Source organism: Empidonax traillii, unplaced genomic scaffold (genome assembly GCF_003031625.1).
Source record: "Empidonax traillii isolate 1590-97213 ecotype Southwest subspecies unplaced genomic scaffold, ASM303162v1 scaffold321:size1084243, whole genome shotgun sequence".
Lineage (NCBI taxonomy): Eukaryota > Metazoa > Chordata > Aves > Passeriformes > Tyrannidae > Empidonax > Empidonax traillii.
The window spans coordinates 744,170-767,702 of NW_020955514.1; the positions used below are offsets into that span (position 1 = coordinate 744,170).

Below are 23,533 nucleotides of genomic sequence, written 5' to 3' on the forward strand. Positions count from 1 at the left end.
GGGAAGAAATAGTGTGTAACATCTAGAAAAACAAAAAAGTTTTGTCATAAATAGCTGGTAGCCATTTTTGGGTTTACTTTTTTTTAGCTTACCAACCAGAGGTGATGTATACCATAAACTACATGAACTGAGCCATCTCTAAGGAGACTGACACTATCAATGGTAGCCTGCTATCAAGATGGACAATGAGTCTGTAAAATATAAATAGCTCTTTGCTTACATTAAATTTAAAAAGTAAAAGAAAAGCTTACTGTTTCAAAGAAAGAGATTCAGAATCTCAAAGACTGCTCCCACAGTTTTGGTTCAGGTCACTTGCCCATGATAATACCGTCTTTATGTACAGAACCATGCTACTTTTAACACATGATGGACCCAGGATGAGCGGCTTATTCAGACTGAATGGATCTCTTCAGTATTTCTCATGGAACAGGTAGGGAGAGCGAGGCTCAGCTTCCTCATGTAGCACATGGCAGCACTACAATCTGCAAGCCACAGAGCTCCTTAACCAAGCAGCTGCAATAGTTCACCTACACTGTCTTAGCCTTGTTCCTGAAAAGTTTCATTTGAAATAAAGAGCCAGCATAGACAATTTCAACCCAGATGTCTGATGCTTGTCAAAGTTCTGACTAGAAAAATCTGGTCTTGAAAGGGAAAGCAATAATAACCTTTACTGGAAATTGCATTGAGAGAGAGGATGCTTTAGGGAGCCTCCTGCCTATTCATAACATAGAAACACATTCTTATGGTACAAAATCACCCCTCCTCTCTTAAAAACTACTGTGTGAATGAACATCACAGGAATAAGCACCATGCTCAGAAACCAGGTCTGGTTACTTCTTGCTATATGAAAAGGAAGCTAAAAAAAAGCCACATCAGTATCTTGTTTTGATTTTTTTAATGACTAAGTGTAACAAAACCAAGCAACCATGAACAAGATAATTGTACACAAATATTCAGTAACTTCAAATGTGTTAGTCAATAAGTAAACTGTGTGAATTGACCTCATACTTGTTCCCTCCTTACTCCTCCTCCCCCTCTCACATGAAAGACTCATACACAGTGCAGCTCTGAGCTATTACTCAAAATCAGTAGAAATATTTTTGTTACCTTAAGTAGGAAATGTAATAGGGCAAGCATTGAAATAAAGACTTTTCTGGTCTCTCTTTTAACTTCCTGTACCTCAGTGTTTGCTTTCATGGATAAGAATATCTTACCTGACTGTAAAATTAGTATTTTTTTACTAGCAGGAATCCTTTGAGAGTTCACGTATTTTTACTTTTGACATGACTGATTATTTCAAAGGCTGCTACTTGATTCAGATGTAAGATTTATATGATCCAAGATGTGCAACTTAAATATATAATCTAATCATTTAATTTTGTAGTGCAAATGCAAAACTGGCAATTAAGTAGACAAAAAAAATACATTTTCTTACAGGACAAATCTGTTCAATCCTTACTATTTCAGAGGGATTCCTTAGTAAGCCCTGTTCAAAAAATCACATTATCTGTTTTGTCTTAATAGATTGATCCCATCAGGTAGAACAAATTTTTATAATTCATTGTGTTGAAGACCTTGAGAGATTCTGCTGGATAAGTCTTGCAAGTGCTTCTTTACCTACCAGGAAAACAAAAGACATAACACAAATTTCAGTAAGAAATAAAATATCAATATAATTAATATATTCAGATTTTGTTATTAATATATGTGACAACAGGGAGAGCAGAGAATAGGGAGATTTCAGGCCTTACAGAATTAGGTCCAAAAAAAAAAAAAAAGTGTATCCTGTACTAAAAGTGAGAAGTGCCTTGAACTCCCCTTCTGGAAGTCATTCAACTTGCATGCAAAATGAGCACTGGACAATCTACTTACCCTCTACTGCTGAGTTAAACTTTCAACATGTACGCACACTGGATTTATACAGACCTTATATCCTAGTTCTTTTGTCTTTTCTTCCAGCATGGCATATTTCTCCTTGTTTCTGTTCAGATGCTCCTTATCTCCAGTTCCCTCTACGTGCTTCAGTTTTTGGTGTGAAATCTCTAATTGTTTCTGATAGTGATGGTGTTTTTCAATTTTTGCTTCAAAATGTTTCAGCTCCTCCTATGACAACAAATACAAACACCTTCACAGGATTTTCTTTTCAAGGCTTCCTTTCTTTTTTCCTGCCAAGACACTCCTAAGATATTTTACTAAGTGAAGCATAGAAAGCTTTTTCAATTCCTTGCTTCTTAACAAGGTCTGGATAATCCATCATCATCATCACCAAGACACCCGAGTTTGAAAGCAGATGCTGAAAATGACCCACTGCAGAGTCCTTAAAAGGAGACTGTGGATGGCTGTGAGGTGCTGGGAGATGAGAGCAGTGAACACCAAATAAAAATTATTGCATAACAACAGTGGACTGGGGAGAGGGGATGGAGACAATTATTAAAAGAAGCCTCTTTTCAAAATCAGGTCCTGGATCTGTTATTTTCTGCTCAGACTTAAATGTTTTCTGGGTTTACAGTCTGCTATGATGAATCTGAAATAGGATGAATTGGTTAACAAACAAAATGCAAGTCTTAATTTGCCCCAAAGAGAGTGGCCAGACTGTGGTGTTCAGTGATGTATCAGAGACAGTCCTCAGATAGCTGATAGAGGGGAGTGAGCAACATCTCTACCTGCCAAAGCATGTAACCTGCCAAAGCATGTAATAATCACAGTAACAACACAGGTTTGGCCTGGTGAAGAGGGTCTGCATGAAAGAAAATTTCTACTAAAACAGTAAAATTAATAAGCAAATCGGTTTTCTTGCTTATGGAATTGTTTTTCTCTTTTTCACTGTGGCAAATAGGAAGGCCAAATTTACCCCTCATGCAATTGTACAGTCCTGACCAACATGTCCCACTGAGCAGAAACCTTGTTGCAGACTTCAGCACTTTTCCTCCGACACTCTTAGAAGCAGGGCCACTGAAATCAGCATAACTAAAATGTTTGCTTCTTAAGAGAATTGGGCTGTACGTGAGGTAAAATAAATAAAGATGGATCTTTGATATCTAAGAGAGATGGATTTCAAACCTGGTCCAAGGCAGTTAAAACTCTCTCAGTACCTTATCTGGAAAAGAAGCTCAAAGTGTCCTTAGCCTGGCTGGTAAGACAACATCTTTTGTACATACAGCTCCATGAAGAAGCCCTAAAGAGAGTTTACTCTAAAGAGAGGTCATCAATCAAAATCCATTCTGATAAACAGGCAGAGTCAGATGAAAAGATAATCAAACATTTTCTCATTGCAACTTGAATTGAATAAAACTGGTATGAAGCACATAGGAATTAATTTCCATTATAATTCCTTGAAGAGCAGTCACAGGAGTTTTGGGTTAGTTCAACACAGCTCCAACGGGAAGTTAACAGTGCAAGAGGTAGGTATGAGAGGGAAACTGCTGGTTATATAGATTGCACTGCTTCCCAAAGAAGTAATTAAGACATTGGGTAAGAGAGGTAAATCTGGAGCAGTGGAAACAAAGAAGCAGGACTCAATCTTTCCAAGACTTGAAATATGCAACACTTGTTTTGACAGGATTCAGAATTTTCATTTTGCTGATTGTAACAGAACCATGCATATGACTAGTTACAAGTATGTTTATACAGTATTAAAAAAAAAGCATTACTTTTTTTTTTTATGGTGGCTGGAGGGTAATACAGAAGTGGCTGCAATCAGAGTAACATTGAGTATTTCTTTATGTGGGAAAATATCTTTGCGTAAGAGATCTCACCGAAATTTTACTTACCCGAAAAGACTCAAGTTCTTTCTCAGTGAAATTGGCTGATTTGGCCATGTCCCACAAATCAATCACTCTTGGTTCTTCAAATTCTAAACAAACACATACCACTAAATGAAAATCTGGACGCAATGCTTTCATGCTCAACTTCTATGAAAGAGATGAGCATGCTTTCTCATATACATACACACAGAGACATTAAACACTGCATTACTAATAGATCTATTTAGATGAAAAGGGAAAAAGATACAAGTATGGATAAAACTACAGTACTGCTGTAGCAAGTAGTTTTTCAAAAGCAAAACAATCCCCATAGGAACTGAATAATGGCATTGCTTGCTCTGTATGTTGTCTCATTTACTTGCCCTCCTGGGGTTGAAAGTGTAATGCTCCTTCTCATTTGGGCTCACCAAGCTTCTAGTGTTGGGTTCCAAATAGAACAGGCTAGCTGTATCTCTTCAGCCCACTGTGGTACACTAAGTACTGTGATACTGTAGCTACACCTTATTACTTGCCCAATGATTTTTATTTTTCTTAAATGAAATTAATCTCGAATAAGCACAAACCCCACTGTATCATACCGCTGGTTGTGTCATATCCCTGATGACTGACTTTACGCAAACGCTCAAACCCCTGATTGATGCTTCTTAACTTCTCTTTGAGTTCTCTGTGCTTGTTGTGCAAGATTTCCTCTTTCACCAGGTTCTCTTCAGATGGATTAATAACATTTTTGTGGATATCTGTTGAAGAAGAATGAGAGCTAGTGACTGTAGGCCAAATCTTTATAGGTCAAAAGCTTCAGAAATCCACCAAATCAAAGGTGAATAAAAGATGCTAAGGAAACAGGACAGGAATGCTTGATGAGTCCTGTGCCTTCTTCCCTGGACCAACCAGAACATCTGATGGTGAAATGACTTTCAGCAGCTTCCAGCTTGGACTATACAATGCAAACATCAAACTATCAGCTTTAGAATTCTTCAGCTCTCAGAAATTTAGCTCAGATTAGTACAGCAAGCTGGATTCAGATCCTTGATGTTCTAGCACACCTCAGGCTCGATGCCTAAGATATTTGATTATATACTCTTGGGCTCCCAGCTGGTGAGATAAAACATGCACGTTCTGCAGATTTTAGAACCACATTTTGCAGCAGCTTGCTGCACAATTTCCAGTTAACTACTATGGCCATCATTGCTAATGTGATGGTATCTTACCTGCTTGAAATGCAGGCAGAATCAGAAAACTAAAATGGCAACATTTTCATTAGTTGGCAAGATTTTTGGCAGCTAATGCAGAACTAAAGCCAGTAAGTATCTGAAAATATCAGCATCTGCAAGCAGTTTTGACAGAAATGTCAGGAGTTTCAAAGAAGCTTGGAAATGATAGAAGCAATGGGCAGAGAAGAGAGTTGTACTGATCTCGAAACATCGGAGAAATGTTCAGGTACCTTCTGTTCTGCTCACGGTCTCCAACAGAATATTGTATTCATGAATCTTTTCTTTGTGGTGCTTAAATTCTCGCCAAAGCTTATCCAACTCCTCATCAGAGAACTTCCCAGAGGTCTTGGCCTGAAAGAAACATGAACTGATTATATTTTCCAGGCCAAGTGCTTTTAAGTGCACTCACATGCCAAAATGTCTTCACACTTCCCACCACATTTAGAAAATTATTAAGTGCAGCTTTTCCTTAGATCTTTTTTTTTTAATTCTCTTAATATTAGTATGAGGTCAGGATTTAGACACTGATGGATAAGGTGGCTTTAATCATGTCAAAAAGAAGTTTTCTGCAGACTTCTAAAGCCATACTTTTTAAGCATGAGTGCAATCCACTTGAATACTAGACTGGGAAAGTCCTTATTTAAAACCTCTTCTCCCCCACATTTCACTTTTAAACAGTCTATGAAATGGTTCTACTTTAAATGCTTTTTTTTTTTTTAAAAGCTGATAAACAACAAGAAAATGGCAAAGAACACCATAAATATACTAATACACAGTGTGATAGTCACACTCAGGGAAATCATGAGTTCAGTGAAATTTGACTGAAATGCTCCATTTGAGCTCAGTGGACCCAGGCTCTTTCCTTCAAGCAAACCGATGAGGGTGTTTTATTTTGCAAAGACAACCTGCCACACCTGGATGTGGGATACCCTCAGGGCACAAAGATGTGAGCTGCAGAGCACAAAAGATTGGCCAGTACTTAACAGAAGAGTAGTGAATTTTATCACTTCCAGTCTGGGGACTTTCAGAAGACATAGAAAACAGTTCAGTGAAGAAACACTGATTTCCAATACTCCAGTTCCTGGAAACTGTACTCACCTTGCTCCATAATTTTTCCAGTCTTGGATCATCTAGTGTGTCACTTTCTGTGCCATCTTTAATATAGTTGGTATCAATGAGTTGAGAGTCCTTCTTTCCATTCATTCCATATTTAGTCATAATGACTACAAAGAAATAGAAGATACAGAAGCATGAGAATGTATGGAAGATGAGAGACTGTCTACATCCTTACTTTTAGAGCTGGATTTTGCAGCTCATTGAGGAAAACCTAACAGTTAAAGTCACAGAGTTCCCACGTTTAATGACCTCTTCCAAAAATATCAGGACCAAAGGAATCTGCTAGCCTGCAGCAGCTCCCTACTGACCTCCAAAGAGCTTGTGTGTGCTCAGTGTCCAGACAGGCAAACTGTTATTTAATGGTTCAAACACAAACGCAGATGTCTAGCCAGGTATGTGTCTAATTTGATATTTAAACTTCTTTCTTACCATTTAAGTTGCGTCTGAGTTTGGCTTCTTTCTCTCCATCTTCATCTAGCCCTTCAGCCTTCAGTTTTTTCCAGCTTAGCTCATCCTTTTCTTGTATTTTTAGATCACTATGCAACTCTGCCAGTTTCACAGCAGAAAGGTGGAGCTAACAAGAACAGAGAAAGGTTTCAGTCACCTCTTGCTGCAGAGTTACCTCAGAAACCAGGATGGATACACAGCACTGCAATGTTTCTCAAAAAACGTGCCATTGCCACCATGTGTGCTTTCTTGTGTATCACCTAAACATATAGTTACAGTGAGCTGGTAAACTTCATTGGTTAGTACAGTTTTTCAGACTACCAGGTCACTTACTACGGCCTTGCAGGTCAAAGAGACATTTCATCAGCAATTTTTACTATGATCAAAATGAAAAAAAATCTCAGATCACTTCTTAACGTGGCTTACGCGCATTAAAACATATGAAACCTAGAGGTATTTCTGTCTGGCACAACAGAACTAAAAGATAAGACATTGAGGCTAAAGATAGGAAAAAAAAATTAAAGTCAAAATGAATGCCAGGTCAGCCTGAAATTTTGTGAACTATACAGAAAACAGGAACAGAGACACTGACTACAATGCAGCTGGATAAGCAGCACTGCTGTAAGTTGAACCTGAACTTCTGAACTTGCAGATTTTGGACACCTTTAAACTCTCAATAAAAACTAAGGAACTACATTAGTCCACTGCTCTTTAAGGGAAAAAAAGAGAAAGATTCTATTCAAATTTCTCCCAATTCCAGTAATATTTGTCTGATTTTCATTACAATTTAGTACAAAGCTCAAGTAACTGTCCTTTTAAGCATTATAAATCTTTTGAAACCTGTTGAAAGCCCCTTGCCTGCCTCATTTATGTAACACAGAGTGAATACATAAGCTAATTTAAAGCATCCAGCTCAAGAACTGCTTCCTTCAAGGTCATCTCACTTAGGACCCTAAAAAACACCAGGTGAAAAATGTCAATGGGTAAGAATCCTCATCACTTTACTAACATTTGAAATAAGATGTTAGTGGACTTTACTTCCATCTATATGCTGGAATAACTAACTAGAAGGAGAGGTGCAAGGCTAAGTTTAATGATTAAATAACAAAGCAACAAGGTCCTTACACTCATTCCTTACTCTTCATTCCTTATGCTGCCTGGACATTACCATCCAAGTTAGGTACCTGGCAGTTCTGGGAATGACTGCTGGAAATTTGTCAAACATTACAACAATTAAGTCATTTGCTGTTTGCCTGGCTACAATCATTACCTGCAACATCATTACCTACACCGTTGCTTCTGAGAGGAAAGAGTTCTTCACTACAAATTTTTTAGGCGTAACATCACCCAGACGCTGGAGCCCAGCGCTGCTTTGGGAAGGCCAGGAAGCTCCTTAACAAGTGATGCTGGAACAGCACCAATGGCAAGAGTCACAGCACAGTGGGCTGTTAAAGACCAGCAGGCCAAACCACATACATGAAAAAACCTACAGAGTATTTGCCACTGGTTCAAACAACTGTAGAATTAGGGCCTGACTAAGCAGAACTCTCAGGGAAACAAGAAGGAACTCTGGCTTGCCAGCTCCCGGCCCCACTAAGTTTTGGGCTTTCTTAAGGACTGCTCATCCTGCTGTTTGTTGCAATGCTGAATTGCAGCATCTATCTTTTACGTCACAACAGAGAAGTTCCCCGTTTTCAGAACTATCTCTACCACTACCAAAAGGAAGGAAACAGAGTTCAGCATTTGCACATGCAAATATTTCAATGGACGTGCAACACACACAGTTATGCTCTTATGTCATATATTTCCTAGACATACTGAAAAAGCGCTTTATAAAATACAGACTGTGTGTCAGTTGTACTCAAAGGTGGAATTTAGAAAGTGGCAAATTTAGTTCAAGTAGGTGTTACATCTCTAAAATCTGGCTCACACAGAATTTACTAAACCTTACTTAGTTCTTTACTGACAGAGTTAACTTCATTTTATAGTTTAGTATCTTACTGTAGATGATGTAAAACATCTTAAATTTTAATTCCAGAAGATCCAGGTATAAAAATTAAAAAAGACTGTAATTGGAAAGGTAAGAGCAAACTGACAATACTAGTATAGACTATTTCTAGTCTCCATGTTGTTTCTTCTTCAGCTATCAGTTCACAGCTGAAGTTCCATTAACACACATTGCCCTATGCCCCATTCAATCCTTCTCCCATTGAGGGAAGGAGTATTTTTGATATTCTTTTGGCACATTGGGAGGCAGCATTTATGGCAGGGTTCTAGTTTTTGACTAAACCCAGGGATGCCCTACCTCTAATTTAGTAGCTCAGGCTGAGGAATGTCTATTCAGGATATAGAAGATCTAGAATTAATATTAACTACATTTCTTTGCCTGAAAAAACTGAACCTTTGCCAGTCATGACCCTAATTTCCATGGTCCACAGTACTCAGGAGATATGTGCAATGTGCTCTTCTCCTGTTGGAGCTGTTCTGCTTATTTTTAAGAAAATACTTCCGCTGTGATTAAATACTTTTACTGTATTTTCACTTTAATTAAATATTTTTTCATAGCTCAAAATGAGAGAAACTCAAGTATCACTGTCAAAATTGAGGCTCTCATCTGGGAATGGTGATATCCATTTGCTGGTCCTCCTGCATGCGTCTACATCACCTGGTGTGAATGAAGGTGACACAACCAGCAAGGTGGAGGGTTTCTTCCTCTCTCAGTGAGCTCCTGTCCTATGTGTTATAAGTTAGTTTAAGAATTTAGACAACTTAGTTCCAATTAGTATAGGAACTAAGGCCTTCAGACAGATAAGAGCATCATAACCCTGAACGACAGGGCCAAAGCATTCAACCAGCCAGGCTCATATCCTCCATGGCATCAGAGGGACTTCCCTCCCTCTTTCAACTTCCTGGCCATGTGGTTTAACTGCAAGATTTAAACACGGGAAGATCAACACTTCCCAGGACAGAGGCACACATCTCATCTGCCGAAAGAACACCTTGCACAGCACGGCTGTTCCCCGCCGCCGGCACAGCCCCCACGGAGCGGGTCCCTGCGCTGCCGGCCGGGGACAGCCATGGCCGAGAACCCAACAAAAGGCACCGCAGCCCGGCGGCCTAGCACCAGACAGCCTCGGTCTCTCCTCAAACACAGCTCCCCGTACTCCATCTCCAGGCGGCTGACAGGGAATGAGTGTGCGAAGCGGCCGGGCCCGACCCCGGTTCCCCCTACGGGCGCCGCCATCGCCCCGCGCCCGCCCCACTCACCCGCTGCGCCTTCTCCCAGATCTGGTTCAGCCTCACCACCCGGAACTCCCCGGTCTCCCGCCGCTTGCCGCCGGCAGCCGCCAGCCCCTCATTGGCCTCCCGGGAGTACTTGCTGGCCTGCCCGGCGGCAGCGAGGAGCAGCGCGGCGGCGAGAGCCGCCAGAGCTCGGGGAGCCGCCATGTCGCGCCGCACCGGGAACTACAAGTCCCGAGATGCTCCGCGCTCTCCTCTGCCAGGGGGATGTCGGTGCTGGAAAACCGATTGGAAGTCCAACCAATTTGGGTCGAAAATCCAGCTCTTCATGTCATTCTCCTGAGTGCTTGCTTCACCAAATATGCTGAGTGTGGCAGTTTCTGCGGGTTTCTTTCCCCCCCAGCCTGTAGTGACTGCAGCGAGCGCTGTCCTGCGCTTTGACTCTCAGCCAGGTGTTGCTGTCAGCTGTGCGAGGAAAAGGGGACGCGGGTGTGTTCGAACGCCACTGATACTGATCAAACGCAGTTTCCAGATATCAGCACAATGTTCAAGAGTAGACAGAAAAAGAAAAGTCAGCTCAGGGAGGGACATCTCTAGCCGGGACAGCAGAGAGGGATGATGGTGCGGGGAGAAGGAGGATTGTGAGAAATGCAGTAATAAGTAGATTGGGTTGTTATCGAGGGGGCTTACTGTGGGAATGGCTCTGGGTTCAGTGGTCTGTGCTCAGAGTGCGGCTCTTGGGCAGGAGCCTGTCCTGCATAGTGCCAACCTCCCACCGCAGTGCTTCCTCCTCCAAGGAGCCAGCCGAGAGGTGCAGTGGGCAACAGGAAATCTTTGGAGAGGATTAAGTCAAGCTTTATTTAGAAAAAAATCCCCCATGATGCCGTGAAAATGCCCAATATTTAATCCAGGGGTAGTATATATCCTCTCCAATTTTAAGAAAATGCACTAAAATATAATGCCTCTATGCAAGAAGTGCAGGAGATATACAGCAAACTCCATGGGTGTTTCTGGGGGAAAGGCAATGACTAAAGATGTTCCTTCTCTTGTCTTGATGAATCCTCTTCTGCACACTTCAAAGTTTGTGTAGTACAGGTTTTTCAGCATAGTTGGACAATTTTATGTTGAATTTGTTTAGCAAGGTAGTGGTGGGGTTACTTTCATGACAGTGACTGGTGGTGGAGGCAAAAGGTCGCTTCATAAATTCACCTCAGATCTGATGTGTGACCTTGAGCAAATAAAAGCCAAGCTCTGTAGTAGTACTGTCAACACCAAGCCTTCATGCATTATAAATCAGTTCTATAAGAACAAATAGATTGCCTAAATTATAATGAGATTTCAGAAAACAATGCCCCAGGGAGGATTTTTAGCAGACTCTCATTTTTGCCTTGTAAGCAATATAAAAGTCTCTTCTCTTCCAAATTTTCCCAGCTCAGAGATTCTCAGTGTTACTAACGTAGGAGCTGTTGCTATAAGACTAAATGTCACAAGTGGGTAAAGGCATTGCAATATATGTTGCATTGAAGAGCAGCTGAAGTGAGCATTGAAGTACATATTGAAGTACAGCAAACTGGTGGTGGGGAAAGAAACCCATCAGCCTTGCACAAATCTTGTGGAGTTCTACACATCAATTTTAGGATTTAGAGCTTGTTTTATTCTTATTAATACAGTGAATATATGTAATGTCGAATCACTTTGTAATAGGTGTTTTTGTCTTGTTTGCCATTTGAAGTATTGATTGAGTTTGCAGGCTCCCTGCAAAGAAGTTCAACTTCCATGCTATATAAACTCTTCTTCTTGTGTTGAGCGTACTTGTGCACAGCTTTATGCATTTGTTTACCTGAGTTTTTGTGCTACACTGTGGAATATTTTAGAAATAGAGAAGGGCTGCAGCACCATTAGCTTATGTTGGCTTGTTGGATCTCATTCTCCAGTGTCCTTACATCTGTGTCAAGTGACTGTTTGGTGTTATTCTGTGTTTCCTGGCCCAAGCAGAAGTGGTTCAGGGCAGAGAGTGGCCCTGGGGCAGAGCTGGTGTCAGCTGCACAGATGTCCCACTCCCTTCCCCAGAGCTGGGCAATGGGGTGAGGACAGAGGTGGTCTCAGGGGCTGGGAGCAGTGTCTAGGAGTGGGGATGTCAGTGCAGTCGAAGACTGTCCTGATCCTCCGGTGTTTGGGGCAAAAATATCACTGAGCTGGTGGCAGATGCTCAGCAGGGCTGCCTGGCCCAGGAGGGTTGTTACTGGGCTTCCCATATGCTGTGTGAGGAGGGTCCCAAAAATGAGTGAGGTGGTGGTGTCCCCCCGCAGGTATGTCTGGGTCATGCTGGGAAGCAGGAGCTGAGTTGGAGCTGGGGAGGGAGAAGTACTGTGGAAGCTGTCATGGGGACACTCTGCACAGGGGGGAGCGGTGGAACCATGGAGTGGGGAGGGCGAGGAGCTCCCCGTGGGTCTTTTCTGTCATGTCAGAGCTCCAGCAGGGACTTCAGGGACACACAGAGGGTCTGATGAACCAAATACTTTATTTAAGCATGTTAATAGCTCTTGTATTTTCACTCTAGCAAGCAAAATTTAGTTTGCAAGTGTATGTCGATGGTAATAAATTTTCCCACTGAAGAGGGATGCAGCTCAAGCATTCTTGTTCCGTGTCTGGTGCTGGGGGCCGAATTCATTGCACTGGGGCAGCAGTGGGGAAGAGTCAATTCTTCTGTACCTCTAGGTGCTTCAGAAGTTGCTGCACCCAGGATGCCCTAGGGTCTGTGCACAGCATCCTCCCCTTCCTGGTGACCAGGCTGTCAGGGAAAAAGCAGTGTTGAGGTTCTCAGCCAGGACAACAGCGTGCCTGCACTGGGTCCTGCTGGCAGCGCTCTGGGTGTTCCTGTCCCTCCCATACACCCTTGGACATCCTTGGGGTGCTGCCCTGGCTGTTGCCCCCTGACCCCTGGCAGTGCTGGGTACTCACATCACAGCTGGTTGTGGACAGGTGTTGCTGGTCCAGTAGGCAGAGACGATCAAACTACGTGGAATGGCACGTGACATGTAGTTGAAGCAGCAGGAGGTGGGGAGGATATCTGTGAGGGTACAGAGACAGCCCCAGTGAGACCCCACACTGTGGTGGAGGCTCTGCCTGTGGCTCCCAGGGGATTCGCCATCAGCTATGCTGTATCCTCTGGGGACACCCCCTGGAAGCCTCCACCTCTGAGGCTGAGTCCCTGCACTGGTGATGACCATCTGCTCCCAGCCTTCCCCATTGAAATGGGGGTCCCATCAATAGGGGTGGGGCTCTCTCCAGAGAAGGAGAGCATACCTCGCTGCTGGAATGGTGTACCAATGTTGGAGTCTTCAGGATCAGCCTCAGCCAGGGAGCAGATGGCCACGAGGAGCAGAACAGCCATGGCAGCTGCAAGGACCTTCATGGTGCTGGGAGGGCTGAGGGAACCACAAGTGAGGCTGGAGCTGGGGCGGCTGCAGGGCTCTCCTCTGCACGATGCCTGGCCCCTGCTGCTGCTGACCTCCTTTTATACCTCCACCACCGGGTAGGTGCGGAGTTTCAAGGAAAGAGAATAAGTGTATCATTCTAGGAAAATTATGTAAGGATCATCCAGTTTTGCTGAGCTGGAGAAGGCAAAGAAACCACAGAAAAAGAAGTGCTCACCACAAGTCTGCGACTTTCAGATTCAAGAGAGAACAAGTCTTAGGAGGAGTGGGAACTGCGTGTGTTTTGCTTGGAGAGGAGGAGGCAGAGGGGAGAACTTATTGCTCTCTGCAACTGCTCGAAAGGAGGCTGAAGTGAGGTGGAGGTTAGTCTCCCAAGTAACAAGTGACAGGAGGAGAGGAAATGGCTTCAAGTTGAGCCAGGGCATATTATGAAAAGTTTCTTCTCTGAAAGGGCTGAACAGGCTGTCCAGGGAAGTAGTGGAGTCGCCATCCCTGAAGACATTTAGAAGATATGTAAATGTTATGCTTAGGGACATGGTTTAGTGGTGGACTTTGTAGTGCTGCAGGGGCTGAGGGGACACAAGCAGAACTGGAGCTGGGGTGGCTGCAGAGTTATCTGCTGCATGATGCTCAGTCACTGCTGCTGCTCCCCTCCTTCTATTCCCCCTGAGTTTCAAGGAGAGAAAATGAGTGCATCATACCAGGGAAATGATGCCCAGTTTTGCTGAGCTGGAGAAGCCAAGGAGACCACAGAAGGGTAAGCACAGGCTGTGCGGCTCTGACTTTCAGATTCCATTTGGGTGCTTGACAGGGATTGTCCAGTGCCTAAACCCTTGTGACACCGACCATGCTGCTGCTGCAGCAGTGATCCCACTGGTCAAGAGCCAAGCAGAGCCAAAAAACCCCCTAACCAAACCCCCAAGGAAAATCAAGGAGGAAGTAGCAAGTTTTGTGGCTTGCTCTTTGAGTGTGGACTGGTGGGGGCATTCAAGAATTGCCTTCTGGGATGGGGAATTATCCTCTTTTTATTTGGCCTTCTCCTGCTGGATCTATGAGGGTAAATAAGTTGTTTCAGGTAACATGAGTTCTCATTGTTGACCTTACAGAAGTCAGCAATCTGCATCTGCTATCTTTTATATATAGAAACAAACCATTAGGTGAGAGAGTAACAATATTTTGAAATTAACACAAGTACCACCTATGTGCAGCTGGCAGAGAGGGGTAACCCAGTGCTGCCCTACTCTTGTACTGGACATATCTTATATCAAGGGTAAGGTGTCTGAAATACAGCATGCAAGGGATTAACAAGAATGTCATCCTGGGACATGCTTCCTACCTGCTGCTGTAGGATTGGTATCAAAATAGCACAAGAAGGACACCTTTGTGGTCATCCTCTGGCTGAAGCAAGATCTACAAGTCAGGACCTCTTTTGATTCATGTATTTACAAGCAATAAAATAAACAAAAATGTCATAATTTTTGCTAGGCAAACAGCTCTGTGGAAGGCCCATCTCACAGTGGAATGGAAGGTTATGAGGATCCTGAGCCAGGGAAACTGCAGCCAGGTGCAGTGACCCACCAGGGGCTGGTAACTCTGCCAAGAGTGGCTGAAGAATTGTGGGTGCACCACGAATCATGGAGCCACCCCCACTGCCACAAAAGACAGACCTGGGGAGCAAAAGGGCACCTCTTGGAAGATGGGGCATTCCACTGACTGAGTGGAGAGACTTGAAGTCCACATAACCCAGCAACCAAGTGTGTTCTGTGATCTCCTGCACAGGTCGAGGGCACTTATCCTACCTGAACTCCAAAGCAGAATGGTGGGCAGTCATCTGAAAGCAAAGGCTGCTGCTCTGACTGGGGGGCCTGCACCATCTACCCCAGTGGTGTCTGATGCCTCCACCCAAATGGAGATGCTGAGGGGAGAGACCTCAGGTTGGAGGAAGTGCCAAGACACTTCTCCTGGGGCATGGACAGACCTGCCCACAGATGATGTGAAGGTGTGCCCAGAAGTAGGACCTCCACCAGCAGGTGGCTGAGCTGCAGAAGGCAGTGAGAAGGCTACATGCACTGCCTGCAGCCAAACAGCCAGAAACTCCCCTGATGACATACAGAGAAACTCTCCTGATGGCACCCACAGAAGGGAGGGGGATCAGTGTGGGAGAATGGAAACTTGCAAGGGCAAGGACCTGCAAAAGAGAGAGACTTCCCCCAAACCCGGAGGTGCTCTTGCAGAACAATTTCACTGTTTTACAGACCAAAGAGGATTAAAAACTCCCATGGGCAATATTGTGTCTATGTCTGGGGTCCTCAGCATAAGAAGGACATAGACCTGGTCCAGAGGAGGGCACAATGATGGTCCGAGGGCTGGAGCACCTCTGACATGGAGACAAGCCGAGAGAGTTGGGGTTGTCCATCCTGGAGAAGGCTCTAGAGAGATTTTCTATCACCTTCTAGTACCTAATGGGGGCCTGCAAGAAAGCCAGAGAGGAACTTTTGATAAAAGTAGTAATAGGACAAGGCAGAATGGCTTTAAATTGAAACAGGGGAGGTTTAGATAAGATGTTAGAAAAAAAAAAATTAACTGTGAGGGTGCTGAGACTCTGGCACAGGTTGCCCAGAGAAGTTGTAGATGACCCATCCCTGGAAGTGTTCAAGGCCAGGGTAGATGCATTGAGCAACCTGGTCTAGTGGAAGGTGTCCCTGACCGTGGCAGGGCAGTTCGAATGAGACGATATTTAAGATCCCTTCCAAACAAATCGTTCTATGATTGCCCTGGAGCTGGTCAATGGAGTGAGGGCAAGGGTGATGTCAGGGGCTGGGTAAAATCTGGCAGATGCAGGATTGCTTGCTGCAGAGAAAGTGGAAGTTTTGGGTCGTTGCTGGTGCTGGTGGGTACCTGAGGTGTCCCGCAGCTGGCAGATGCAGCCCCTCTGGGGATGGCACAGAGGCAGCTGGTGTCAGTGTCACATGTCCCCAGGGAGCCCAGTTAGCCCTTGCCCAGGTAAGCTGCCTGGCTGGTGAGACTGGAACCCAATAAAGACACATAATCCTGGATTTTTGCAGAAATGAGCCTTTTCTCATGAATGAGGATCTGATGGGTTACTTGCAGCTGTCTACCATAGCATCCCTGGGGGGTTACTGGCCTGTGCAGTGCTAGACAATGGGCATGGAGACCATGGTGGGGCCAACAGGCCTGGACCTGGGATGGCAGCAGGGATCTCCTCTGCACAATGCTCAGCCCCTGCTGCCACTGCCCTCCTTCTATTCCAACAGAGATTCAAGGAGAAAAAAATGAGTTCACCATTCCAGGGAAATTATGCCAGGATTGCCCAGTTTTGCTGAGATGAAGAGATCAAGGAGACCACAGAAGGGGAAGCACTGGCCGTAGATCTGCAACTTTCAGATTCCATTTGAGCATCTGGCAGGGAATGACCAGAGCCCAAAACCCTGTGATACCCACCCTGCTGCTTCTGCAATGGCCTGCAACAGACAGGCTGGGATGTGAAGTTCCCTAATCAGTGCCCTGAGGAAAATCAGAACAATGCAAGAAAAAGCTAAAAAAGGAGAAGTAGCAAGTTTTGTGGCTTGCTTTCTGACTGTGCACTGTTGGGGTGTTTAGTAATTGATTATATCACATTGTGTCACGTCAAGCCTGTCTGAGTTCAAGAAGTATTTGGACAACACTCTCAGTCACACTCAGGAGTGTGACTCTTGTGACTCTCCTGTGCAGGACCAGGAGTTGGACTTTGGTGATCATTGTGGTTCCCTTCCAACTTTTCAAATAACGATATTCTGTGATTCTGTGATTACAAATGCTTCCCTTTTCCAGCCATGCTAGGACCTACTTGAGGTTTCATTTGCAACACTGCAATAAGCTGATCTCAGTGGGTGCCAGCAGAGTCCTGTCTTCCCTCCAGCTCTTACTGTTAATGCACCATCTCCTCCCTGATACTGGAGTGTTTGTTTTTTTGCGGGGGGGGGGGCTAAGTCATTAGAGAGATTCTAAATTGGATGAAGCTATCCTACTTGGGAAGAAGTGGGCAACAGTAATTGCAAAAACTTAACTGCCAAAAGGCTGCAGATCACAGCCAAAACTAAAATCCTTAGAGTTGTAAATCCTTGCTTCACCCTGGGGACAGGAAGGTCAGCAGGCCAGACTGCAGGCTGCCTACAGCTCTGGAGCAGGGCAAGAGTCCAGTCATAGAATTCTAGAATGGTTTGGGATGGAAGGGAACTTAGGGATCATCTGGTTCCACTTACCCTGCCATGGGCAGGGACACCTTCCACCAGTCCAGGTTGCTCAAAGCCCCATCTAACCTGGCCTTGAACACTCCCAGGGATGGGGCATCTGCAGATGGGGCAACCTGTAGTGGTGTCTGGCACTCATACCTTCTTTTCTGACTATTCCAGTCCTGCCAGGCATAGGCATTGGACAGTGTCACAGGAGCTGGGCTACTGGAAATGCTCACTGATGGCCCATCCTCCTCTCAGGCAGCATCCTGAGCAGAGAAGTGCTCAGCACCAGCGGTGAAAGGGATCCCCTGGCAGCACCTGGACAGGCAGGAGGAGACCAGCCATTGTGGGACAGGAGGAAGGCAGTGAGGAGGGCATCAACCTACTGGGAATTTTAAACATCTCTATCTGGAAGGTCTGCACCACTTGGCATCACATACTCTCTCAAAATGCCTAATTTTTCCAGAAATGAGCCTTTTTGGGTAAATGAGGATCTGGTGGCTTACTTGCATCTGTCTGTCAGATCATCCCTGGGGCGTTGCAGGCTCATGTGTGGCTGGACATGGGGCATGGTGACCCCCCAGCCTCACCTTGTGTGTCACCTGCTTCAGCTCCTGCTGGATATTGGGGAAGAGGAAATCAGAATCCCTCTTCATTGGCTCCTCTCTGGCTCAACCCACTGGTCTGGTACTGCAAGAGGGAGAAGAGGGTATGTGCCAGGGGCTGTTGGCAGTGCAGACCTGGGGGCTCAGAGTGTCAGCTCCGGGAACTTACCTCAACAATACATTTCAATCATAAACTCTTATTTTTCTAAATGTTTAATTAGAAAACAGTACAAGCCAAAGCCTGAGCTAGGTGACCCATAACTGTTCCAAAACTGATTTAATTTCCGTAATACAAGATACCCTTGTATCTGCTGAGAGCATCCAACAGCATACTGGGCAACAAATTGTGCCCTACTCCTCCTCTTTAACCCAATACTAATTGTAAACCACCACTAATCATCTCCTTAAATGCTCCCTTTCTCGTCTGTCCTGGTAAAAATTACATGTACACTTGTCTTTTCTTCTAATTTAAGTAAATTTAGGACATTTTAATGTATGGGAGGCAAATAATTGTGAAACAACATTATTTGGTTGGGGTTTTTTGTTTGATTATTTGTAGGCTGCTTTTGAGGTCATGCACCCTTTTAGTTAAGATAGAAGCTACCCATTGACTGACCTTTTATCTTCATTCAGATAATGTAATAAATACATCCTTTGTGCTTATCTAAATGGGACAAGTGTGTCTAAACCATGAATGCAATAATAATTGGCTCTTGATTATAATATATGTTTGCAGTTATAGTTCCATTCAAAAAGATGCACTTCAAAACTCAGTGGAAATTTTGAGAATAACAAGAGTCTTCTAAAGAAGAAGATTCATCTAGATCCCAGAACTATTTAGTGCTTTAGTAAATTAACCAACCGCATCACAGCAAATATCTTGGACAGGTCCTCAAACGAAGATTAACTTTTCCTTCCCTATCCATTTGGAAGAGAAGCAGTAGTATAAAGCCTTTCTGCAGAGTGAAGCAGCAAACAAAACAAAACAAAACAAAGCTAAAGTGCTATCTGGTTCAAAAGTTCCCCCAGTTACATTTATCCTCTCATCTCTGAAGTCTGGCATTTTTTACTGTTTGGATTTTGGGGAGGTTTTATTTTAGCAGCTAATCTTATATCTATTACAAACTCAGAACTTTATGATTATTAAGTATTGCAGAATAAACATAGAGGAATATATTAATGGGTCTCCAACTAGTCCAGGTTTGCCTGTAGCTTCATCTAAGATATCAAAATACCTTTTCATACCAATGTCAGTCCTGGTATGTTGCCTGTTTTGACACTGGGTGAATAACACCATTTTGGGGGTAACCAGTCTAGACTTCACATCCTGAACACTTTGGATTCTTCCCTTGGTTAAACGATAGATTTTAGCCAAGGTTGATCTAAAATAACTGGAGTTCCTCCATCCATGGACTAAAATCAACTGTCTTGTCCTGCAAGAGACTGTATAGGCTATCTAAATGACAACATTTGGTCCCAAAAAAGTGCAATAAATATGATGGGAAGGAAAAACTGTCTTAAAAGCCTCTGTCTATCCCATTTGAATGGTGATGGCAAACCAAAGCTTTCTTCAGTGCTTATTGCAGCAGTGAGTTATAACCTGATCTTGTGAAGAACCACAAAAGTACCTTAAAACAATGTACAATCCTACTATTTTTACGTGCACCTGCAGGTTTTTTTTTTATATTTTGGGTTAGGTATTAATAGTTTAGGGTCTTTTTGGCCCTATAAAGATCCAGGTCCATGCTTGGCAAAAACTCTTGGGTTGATGTCAGGAATTGATAGCACAGGACCCTTCCAAATCAGGATGGCTTTGAGATACCTGGTTGTCTTCACTCGGTTGGTGACACAAAACATTGTTGGTGTCCACCTCTCAGTGTGGATTTGTAAACATGGAGGGAATCTATTTCTTCCAATTATTTAAAATTCTTCTAGTTACAGAGGAGAAAGCATCTTATACATTGATTTTTTTACAGAGATATATAGTTCTTATATCCTAGTTCACCTTAATTTAAAGAGAATTTACTCAGATGTGCCTAAAGTCTTCCAGGACAAGACAATCAGAGATATGTATCTGGACTGAGCTGAACGCTCTCATCAAAGACACAATCCTGTTTGTCAAGGGATTAAGCCTGTTCCTTCACTGTGTGCTGTTCTGGAAATCTCAGACCAAGGTCAGAGTCAGCTTTTAGACATCAATGTTGACTACTTCAGCAGGGCTAACAGGACCTGGATTCCTCTGATATTCCCTTAAAGCATCTGCAATAGCTCACTGGGATGGAAAGTCACAGTTGTCTTAAAAGCACTTAACACGCTCATTCCTCAAATGGCCTGAGGGCTTACAGCTGTACCTGAGACAGCACTGTAAACCTGCCTTTCCTGTGCAAACTCCATTTTCAGCTCAGAGGAGCAGACTTCATCACAGCTGCTGTCTCTGTGATTCTCTGCAGGGGTACTCTCACTTTGCTGTCCAAGCAAACCCAGAGAATGTGTCCTTTTCCATCATCAGAAGCTTTAGGTCTGCTTTGTTCCAAATCTGAATCATAGGAAAACTCCTCTGTTGTAGTGGGGATGAGAACTATTTTTTTTTTTTGGTGCATTTAAATTAAGCTATGTAACTGTTTCCTTTTTCTGAAATAACTCCTTTATTTTCCTTGAACTTAATTCTGTGCATTCAAGCAGAAAGTTAAACAATGTCAAACTGAAGAAAATTAATTGCATAACTCACTGAAAAGATGAACTGGGGAAATGTTTGTTATTACATTCCCTCCTTACCTATGTCCTTAATGTGAGCTACTGGGACGTCAAAAAGAACTAATCAGCTTGGGATTTATTTTAAAATAGGTGTTCTCGTGTAGTGGATGGTTTCTTCTATGTACTTAATTTTAGTGAAAGAAAAAAGCAAGTGTTGATATAATATTATCACAAAACATCTCTCTAGAGTAGTCAATTCTCAGATGTCTATTGACATTATCCTCCTGAAATTACTTCCTTAGCTAAACTGTTTAGAGCTGATGCTGAAGATGTGTGAAAACCAATTTATGAATTCTGCCCTTTCAGAAATGATCTTTGTGGCTGATTAAAGTGAAACATGACTTGTTTTGAGAAGAAACAAAGAACTCACTGGCTCTTTGTTTTGATGCTCCTGATTACAGCTCTAGATGACTTCTAGCTGCAGGGGTAAATCAAGCTTTCCTTTCTATCTAATTCCCAACATGTGCTTTTATAGGCTCTTTCTTTCTTTATAAGTGTTGAGGGGAGAAGGATTTTGTAGGTGAATATTGACTTGTTTCAATGAGACAGAGTTTAGATGCTGAATAAGTTCACGATTTGAAATGAGAGGCAGTTTCTCAAGCATTCAGAATCCCAGAAACTATGTTTTATAATTCTGGCACTAATGCATTATAATCCACAAACTTTACTCTTGTAAGACGACTTGCATTTTAAATATTAAGTATATAGGTAAATTTTGAATAGAATTTGGGCTGTAGATTATTAGTATAAAATAAACAATGTATGTAAAATAAACAAATGAACCGCTAACACGTATCTCACCTACCTGTGAAATGCTGCTCCTCTTTGAGATGAAGCCCTTCAATGCAACTCATAGTTGGGTCTAGTTCAATAAAAAATGCAAGAGCAGTTCAGTGAAACAGAACATGAGATAGCAAAAAGGATCCTGAAAAATGCCAAATGCCATGTCCTTGAATACAATATACTTAAGTGCTGTATTTTTCTCTCAGAAAACTATTATAGGTAATTAATTGTAATGCTGTTCCGCCTGAATCATCCTTTCTGGAATTTGACAGCGCAGTGTAAAAGCAAACCTGACAGATGTGCTCCTTTACATCAGCTTTCTGTCAGAGTAACTGTGTCCTTTTTGTCAGGAGTTCAGTTAAGAACTCATTAAAAGTAGGGTTGCAGTTTAACTTGATCCCTGTTTTTCCTCAGAAATGTAGTACAGCAATCCTGATGGCTTCTACACTGCTGATTGTCGCTGTGAGCTGTGACAGTAGGAGGTCTTCAGTATTGAGCAAGTGTACTTGTGTGTTCATCTTTGGCTGTGCTGCCAAGTGGAATAATTTCTGCCTCTTGCTTCTCTGCCTCTCTTGCTTCTTCTTCATCTTCTAGTCTAACCGGGGTTATGTTATTATTTTACATACCTTATGAGCTCCCTTCATTGTTTTTGTTTAGTGTTGACATCACAACTTTCCAAGTATACGTTCATAATACAGACATTATTTTCCTCCATCTCCCTCCATTGTGTATATACCTTTCAAAATTTACCAAACAATACCAATACCTTTCAAAACTCCTGGCTCTGTTTTCCTAGATACTCAAGGAAGACTTGTATGTTGCAATTCTGCATTATTCAGATGTAGCTCAGTATCTTTTTTTGTATCTATTGAGACATACAGAAAACTGATTTTTTTTCTGGCATGTTTGTTGTCAGAACTCTTTAAGAGAAGCAGCAGTAATTTTCAAATTACTGTTAAATGGAGAATTGAATGTTTGATGAGCAGCCTTCAGAGGCAGCTTGGCATTTCAGAGTATTACGAGATCTGACATGAGCACTTGAGAATTTAAAAGGAGCGGTTTTCGTTCTTATTACTGTTCCTGAAGTTTCAGCTGTTTATGCAGAACAAGGGTCATTTTAATTATAGAAAATGAAGTAAAATAAACAGATCTTCTAGTCCAGCTGAAAGAACTAGTCTTCTTGTGGAGGGTTCAAAGAGGGGATTTTGGAGCTAGACAAAAAAATCTACATCACCTTCTGTGTCTTAGATCTTAGTACTTCATAGTGAGCATCACAGAGAATTCCTCAAGGAGGGAGAAACCACTGTTGAGTTAGAAGGACTTTACCAGTCAAACACTGATTTCAGGGTAATTTGTTATCCTTATTGTCTATGAGGCATTCAAATATAAAAATCCTAAGTAGCAGTGGTTGAACTTCTGCTCAAGAGAGTAATGAACTCAAAAGGACAATAATTCTAGAGAGAGATTAGGTCGCACTGCTCTCAAGAATGAGAGCAATTTTCATAGTTTTGGTGCAACAGCCTGAAAAATAAGTTATGACCCAGAACTAAAAACCTGCTCCTTGCCTGAAGTATGGACTACCCAGGTAGAGGTGTGCTGTGGAGAAGTGCAGGTAGGGCTTTACAACAGAGCAAGAAGTACTGAGAGTACAAATACAAGATAAATGGTGAATGTGAGCAATGAGAGGGATGATAAACTGACTTTCTTTGCTATAACCTGGACCTAAACCATTTGTGAGAAGGAAAGGCAAATCATTCTTGTACTGCATGGCTGGCAATCAGGAAAGGAAAATGGAGTCGCTTGTCCTTATTTCTTCATCCTTGACAGCTCGACAGAAAAACTGAGTCATATTATATGGTGAAATATTATTGGCAGGTGAAATAGATTGGGTCAAACATATTCCATGGCATATGTAAAGTGCAATTAACCTTCACAGAAACT

The 23,533-nt window shown here is 42.9% G+C and overlaps 2 protein-coding genes across 2 annotated transcripts; both read right to left on the minus strand.

Annotated features, from left to right (window-relative positions):
* Nucleotides 1-880: 880 nt before the first annotated feature.
* On the minus strand, nt 881-10,016 carry LRPAP1 (LDL receptor related protein associated protein 1). Its single transcript, XM_027891390.1, has 8 exons — nt 9,806-10,016; nt 6,521-6,665; nt 6,074-6,198; nt 5,206-5,326; nt 4,343-4,501; nt 3,771-3,853; nt 1,927-2,103; nt 881-1,617 (listed from the first exon to the last, which is right to left on the minus strand). The coding sequence occupies exons 1-8, from the start codon at nt 9,983-9,985 to the stop codon at nt 1,552-1,554; spliced, it is 1,056 nt and encodes a 351-aa protein (XP_027747191.1). The 5' UTR covers nt 9,986-10,016; the 3' UTR covers nt 881-1,551.
* A 2,264-nt stretch (nt 10,017-12,280) lies between these two features.
* On the minus strand, nt 12,281-13,283 carry LOC114061208 (C-C motif chemokine 4-like). The gene is made up of 3 exons (XM_027891394.1): nt 13,085-13,283; nt 12,740-12,848; nt 12,281-12,569 (listed from the first exon to the last, which is right to left on the minus strand). The coding sequence occupies exons 1-3, from the start codon at nt 13,191-13,193 to the stop codon at nt 12,476-12,478; spliced, it is 312 nt and encodes a 103-aa protein (XP_027747195.1). The 5' UTR covers nt 13,194-13,283; the 3' UTR covers nt 12,281-12,475.
* Nucleotides 13,284-23,533: the final 10,250 nt, after the last annotated feature.